Source organism: Myotis davidii, unplaced genomic scaffold (assembly GCF_000327345.1).
Source record: "Myotis davidii unplaced genomic scaffold, ASM32734v1 scaffold1182, whole genome shotgun sequence".
NCBI classification, from domain to species: Eukaryota; Metazoa; Chordata; class Mammalia; order Chiroptera; family Vespertilionidae; genus Myotis; species Myotis davidii.
In genome coordinates, this window is record NW_006293525.1 from 287,813 (window position 1) to 294,129 (window position 6,317).

A 6,317-nucleotide genomic window follows, 5' to 3' on the forward strand; every position below is an offset into this window, starting at 1 on the left:
AGCCCATGCTCTGGCCCGCGTGGGTCTACTGCACGCGCTACTCGGACCGGCCTTCTTCAGGTGAGCCCGGGGGACCCCGCCGCGGCAGCCGCGGGGCTAGGGCGGCGCTGGCGCGGGAACTTACCGGGGAAGAAGACACCAGGACCCCCTCCCCCCAAGTACACAAAGACGCACACCGCGACATTTTGTGCGGCTGCCGCTGGCCCGGGCCGCGGCCCGGAGGGAGGGCGCAGGATCCGTTCGCCGAGGTGTACAGACTTCTTAGAACGGCAGGAGCGACAGGACCTGGGCTCCCTCTTGCCTTTCGGGGCCTCTCCGCGCAGCCCCAGCCCCCCAGCCCCTGGCTGGAGTTTATTTGGTGGGAAACGGGGCTGGCTTGGAGCCGGCCGGAAGCTCGCCGCTCAACCCCTTCTCCAATCCTTCCAACTCAGTCTGCTAGACCCAGGACCCACGAGTAGCTCACCCCAGACCTAGATTCATCCTGCGACCCAGAAACCCCAGGTGCAGCTCTTTCCTTGGCCCCTCGCAGGGGCCGCCGACGGAGCGGGGAGCCGGAGAGGGCATGGCGGAAACAGGCACCCTTTGCTCCCATCCCAGTGTTATTTGCACGCCTCGGGGGAGTGCAGCACCCACCTCGCACACAGCTGGGAGGAGGGGGACCTGCGGTACCCCCCAGAGAAGGGAATTCCTCCCGGAGGCTTCCGGTCAGGAAAGGGGTAGGTTGCAGAGAGGGCTGTGTAGGTGCTGGAGGTGCTCTCACAGGTCTGGGTTTTAAAAAGCCAAGGCCAAGTCCTCGTGCAAACCCCAACTGCACTGAGTGCGGGTCTGTGCCCAGCTGGTAACGGACCCCCTGCCCCAAACCCTCCAGTGTTCGCAGAGATTGTATGCCGGGCCGCAGCCCAGCCCAGGCACCCCTGGCTGCCTTGCTGCAGACTCGTATGTCTCTCTCCCATGAAACCCAAATTTCTCCAGTTAGATCTGAAATTTGCTCCATTGTTCTCGCCTCCCTCCTTTGTTAATATTTAATTAACATAGTGGCTCACAATGGGGCCGCGAGGAGCCTCAGCCTCCGCCTCGCTGGCTTTGTGCGCCCGGGAGCAGCCCGCCAAACCCAGCCACAAGGAGCCTGGTAGCGGGTCTTCCCAGACTTAAAACAACAAACCCTGTGAGATCACGTTCGTGTTCCTGGGGTTTCAGGAAAGAGCGAGGCAGAGTTTTCTTGCTGAGGTTTGGTTCTGTTTCCGAGACTCCTACGTGTTTCGTTTTGAAAGAAAATCCAGGAAGAAAGGGAACTAAAGATTCTGCTTTGGAGAGATTTTCTTTCCGTAAACTAGTTCGTGTGTGTGTGTGTGGGGGGGGGGGGCCTGTTCTGTGTCTGCAGGAACCCCAGCAGCAGAGGAGTTTGGGGGGTAAATGTGCTGCTTCTGGGGCGAGGGGGGAAGTGGAGACTGAACCGGCTCCTAGAACCAGAGGCAGGTGCAGGCGCCTGGTCCTGTCGGCCTCACGGAGCCACCCCTGCCCCTTCCTGAGGCCAGAGCCCGGGCCGGCCCCCCAGTCTGCACCGTGGGGATCAAGGCCAGGCCTGGGCTTTGGTGCTGGTGCCCTTCACTGTGCGCGGATGGCGACTGGGGCGAGAGCGGGAGTGTGAGCGTTTTATCATTGAAAAGGCCGGGAGTTTGAGCCCTACAGCCTCTGGCCACCCCTCTCTGGTGCTCCGGCCCCTCTGTGGGAGTCTACCTCCCCAGAGAGAGAGCTTGGCTGGGTCAGCCTCCACACCCACTGGGTCCCCAGACCATCCCCAGCCCTGGGCTCAGCACAGCCCTAGAGCTGTGGACCCCCACCCCCAGGTCCTGGTGGGTGGGGGTGCAGCCTGCAGGGTGGGCTGGGAATTGGGTGGGGACCTGGGGTTCTGGCTGCCCAAGGTCTAGTCTCCGGCCACAGGCACCTTTGTAGATGTTAAGGTGGGGAGCGCCCCAAAGCTGATTCACTCACTTCACAGATGGAGACCTAGGGGTGCAACCCAGCACCCCCAGCAGCCTCCACATCTCTCGAACACCCTCTCCAGCGGAGTGAGCTTGACCAACAAAAAGAAAATGCTTCCCTCTGCATTGCTAGGCTTTTGCAGATGGCAGGGTCCTGGGAGCCTTATCCCACTTCACAAGTGAGGGGAAGGTCCTAGCCTGAGGAGGCTTCAGTGGGGACTCCGGCAGGGGGAGGCAGGCAGCTGGGGTCAGCTCCCAGGCCCTCCCTCCTGTGCTGGGGACCACGGCGACTTGGTGGGGGTGCAGGGGGAGCTTGGATTGGCAGGGCTGCTTTTCCACCCGGAGGACCCTTGTGCTCCTGTTCTTAAAGGAACAATAAACTTGGGCCCACAGGGCCGGTGGGGGTGGGGTGGAGGCAGATATCGGCCCCTGCTGCCCCCTTTCTCAGGACCCACAGCCCTCGGCACCCTGTGGGTGTCCCCTGTGAGGTTCCTGTGGGAGCCCCTCCACAGACCCCAGAGCTACTCCTGCTACTGTGCACCCCCCATTCTCCCCCCTGTCTCTAGCCCAGCACCTAAGCCTACCCGTCTACTCCTGGACAGAGCCTCAGGAGGGGCTAGGAAGGCCAGGCCAGGCCGTGCAGGGGCTGCTTTCCTCCAGGACTTGCCCTTTTATCTGGTGACTTCTCCACACAGTCTGCCCTGCGCCCCACTCCACCCTCACTGGGCTTCGCTGGCCCATAGCCTTCTTTCCGGGGGTTGGGACCTGATGGTGGTTGCCAGCCCGCGCCCAGGCCCCCTAAATCCAGCCCAGAGACCTTGGTCGCCTCCCTCCCCAGCCTGCATCCCGGCACTGGTGGAGTGACCTGCGTCTGAGCCGGCAGGCAGGTCTGCAGCCCCTGACCAGCACTCTCTCCACGCTTCCCCAGGCCCCAGGTCTCGAAAACCAAAGAAGAAGAACCCCAACAAAGAGGACAAGCGGCCACGCACAGCCTTCACCGCGGAGCAGCTGCAGAGGCTCAAGGCCGAGTTCCAGACCAACAGGTACCTGACTGAGCAGCGGCGCCAGAGCCTCGCCCAGGAGCTGGGCCTCAATGAGTCGCAGATCAAGATCTGGTTCCAGAACAAGCGCGCCAAGATCAAGAAGGCCACGGGCAGCAAGAACACGCTGGCGGTGCACCTGATGGCGCAGGGCCTGTACAACCACTCCACCGCGGCCAAGGAGGGCAAGTCGGACAGCGAGTAGCCCCGTCTTCTCCCTGCGCGTCTCTGTGCGCGCGCAACAATGCAATAACTTAAAGTTATCAAAAGGGCAAGTGTACAAAGTTATACCAGCATTCCTAGTGAAAAGATCGTGTGTTAGCTATGGTTCTGCAATATTCTATGTGTATATAATTTACAGGTGATGTAAAATCCAAAATGTCTGACTATAAAATATTTTTTTTTATTTTTGTGTGTTTATGAGATTATGCTAATTTTATGATTTTATTTTTTTTCGAAAGGGGGCTGCTTAGGGTTTCATCTTTTTTTTTTTTAATCCCCTAAGTTCCATATGGGACATGGGACGCTTTTTTAATTTCAAAAGAAGAAAAATTAAAACAACTTGCTGAAGTCCAAAGATTTTTATTGCTGCATTTCACACAACTGTGAACCGAATAAATAGCTCCTACTTGGTCTATGAGTTCTGCCACTTTGTATGGTCGTGCCATGGGCAACAGGAGGGGCCGCTCCCGCCTCAGCCTGGCCTGGCAGGGCCCTGGTGGGGATGGGGCTGCAGGGTCCTTGGAAGAGCAGGGCCCTCTCGGGGGAGAGTGGCCATGCCTATTGCCAGGGCCTGTGCTAGGCAGGGGCCCACAGTGGTTCTCAGCTCACCACACGCAGCTCCATCCCTCCTCCGGCCTTCTCTCCCGCCTGCCTCCCACACCAGGCCCCTGAGTGCTAGTCTGCATCTGTATTTGTGTTGCTGTCCCCTGTCCCTCCGCCCACAGCTAGCGCCAACTCTGCGGCCTCAGCGCCAGGGCTTCGAGCAGAGGGGTGACCCTCCTCCCTCCAGCCCAGGCTCCGGCCTCTCCTGCTGCTCCTCCCGCCCCTCAGAAGCCTGTCAGGCCCCAGAAGTGGCGGAGGTCCGTCACCGCCAGGCAGGTAGAAGGCTCCTGACAGAGGTGGCCTCTCCTTGCTTTTTTTTTTTTTTCTGTTTTGTGCCCTTCCTTTTTTTGTAAGTCGTCACTTCTGCTACAGAGAGCATTCGAGGTGTGTACATATGTATGTAGGTGTGTACACACGGACAGGTGTATGCGAGCCCCCCGTCTGGGACACATGGCTACCTTGACTTTTAAAGGTTCTCTGAGTCCTCAGGGATCCAGAGGAAGGACAACGTGTAAATAACGATTTCTTATCACGTCTGTCTTTTGTTTTTAAATATACATTTTATTTTTTGAAGGTGTGGTACAGTGTAAATTAAATATATTCCATATATCCTCACCAAGTACATATATATATATAAACAAACACATTACCTTTCTATATAACGCCACACTGTCTTCTGTTTAGTGCACAGAAAAGAACCACGTCCAAGCGGTCCCACAGCCGGGACGCGGGGCCTTGCGGGCCCTGAGGACGGAGGGTGACTTTCTCTCTTTGCCTTAAACCTCTTTATTTTACGTTGACAACACTTTCACTCTGTACATAGTAGCGTAAACCTTTTTCAAAAGGAACTATAAAATCAAAAAGTTGTAATTTAACATTCTGTGAATAACCATCTGCTGCTTAGGAAACGCAATGAAATGAATGATATGCCTTTTTTGCAGGAAGCAAAGTTTTTCTTTTTTTTTTAGTTTGTAAAATGTGCATTTTACAGTTCCAGTATCAAATATTTATAATCTTATGAGAAATGAATGTTTCTGAATGTTTCTATCTCCAACTGTGGTTATCAAAATTGTGAACATTCCCTCTGCATTTTTGTGTGTTTAAAATCTTGAAAGCTACATTAAATAAAAATAACCCCAATTTATTGTAAAATATTGGCTGTCCAAGGTGGAATGACTAGTTTTCCTCAGTGTGTTTCTGAGGCCGGGCGACTCCAGGCCTCTCCCCACGGCCGGGCGCTGGTGTCTCTTTTTAAAATTATGAAGACACTTTGGATATTTCTATGTGAGCACAGAAAATATCAAAGTAATTTAGGTTCACATCTCTTGACCAGATGGAAGTGTTCAAAAGCATGGAGCTATTCCATTGAATAAATACTTACAACCCTACAGAAGGCAACAGGTAATCCCCCCACCCCCCACCCCCGCCCTGGCAGGGATTCTTCCTACTCAGCCAACAGAGGCGCTCCTCTTTTACCTTTTGTTGTTGCTTTTACCCCAAAAGTACAGGGTGAGGAAAACAACATCCCAAGTATATTCGGGAAAGCACCGGCCTTTCGGAGCTCACAAGGCCCCTGGGCCAGCAGGAAGCAGCGGGGATCTACCGCCAGGAGCCACGCTTGCGTCTGGAGCGCCAGTTGCTCCATTGCCAAACTTTCTTGGCTGGAAAAAAAGTTTTCTTCTCCCAGTAAAAGAAACTCGGAGACTACTCAGAGGGAATCTTCCAGGCTGTTCATTCCACACCAACGGCTTCCCGAGGACCCTGGGCCTGGGGCAGGCCGGATGCTCCCTGGATTTGCAAAGATGGGCTTAGTGAGGAGGCCCAGAGCACCAGGAGTGCCCCAGGGTCTTGGACAATAGGACGCCATACCCAGTGTCGCCCGCTTTTGCACAGCTCTGGGTTCCCAGATTTTAAAAAAAAGCCCACCAGCACAACTATTCCCCTATTGGGCTCTCTTCTAAATAAAAGGACAGTATAACAACATTAAACAACCATTTTGATTTTTCATCTGCAAATGGTAACACGATTACAGGCACGGTACGGTTTTGTAAGATAATGAGACCCCCATCCCCAGAGGCATGCAAGCAGATACCAGGTCTACAGTGGTAAAGGGAAATTTTCCTTTATTTCCCTTTTCTCTCCGGGAGGGGATGTAACTGAATGAGACGTCGGACCCTCGGAACGCTGAGGCTACTTTCGCTTCTGTTACTACATTTGTAAAATCAACAGCTCGCGCTCTAAGCTCTAACTCCTGGAGAAGCCCTGCGCCCAGCCAGCCGCTCCCACGCTCTCGCGAGGAGGGATGGAGACCCGAGCGAGGCCTGCAGGAAGGCGGGGCTCCTCCCTGAAGCCCGGCTGCCCTCCCCCCCGCCCCCGCGGTTCCCACCTGGGATCTGGGATATGGACCAGGACCCGGACGCAGCAGGAGACTCTGGGCACACAGTCCGGCTCCGCCCAACCCTCCCGCCCA

The 6,317-nt window shown here is 55.5% G+C and overlaps 1 protein-coding gene across 1 annotated transcript; it reads left to right on the forward strand.

Moving 5' to 3' along the window:
* Positions 1-5: 5 nt before the first annotated feature.
* On the forward strand, positions 6-4,999 carry EN2 (engrailed homeobox 2). Its single transcript, XM_006767156.2, has 2 exons — positions 6-60; positions 2,911-4,999. Exons 1-2 carry the CDS (start codon positions 6-8, stop codon positions 3,225-3,227), a joined length of 372 nt encoding a protein of 123 aa, XP_006767219.1. The 3' UTR covers positions 3,228-4,999.
* Positions 5,000-6,317: the final 1,318 nt, after the last annotated feature.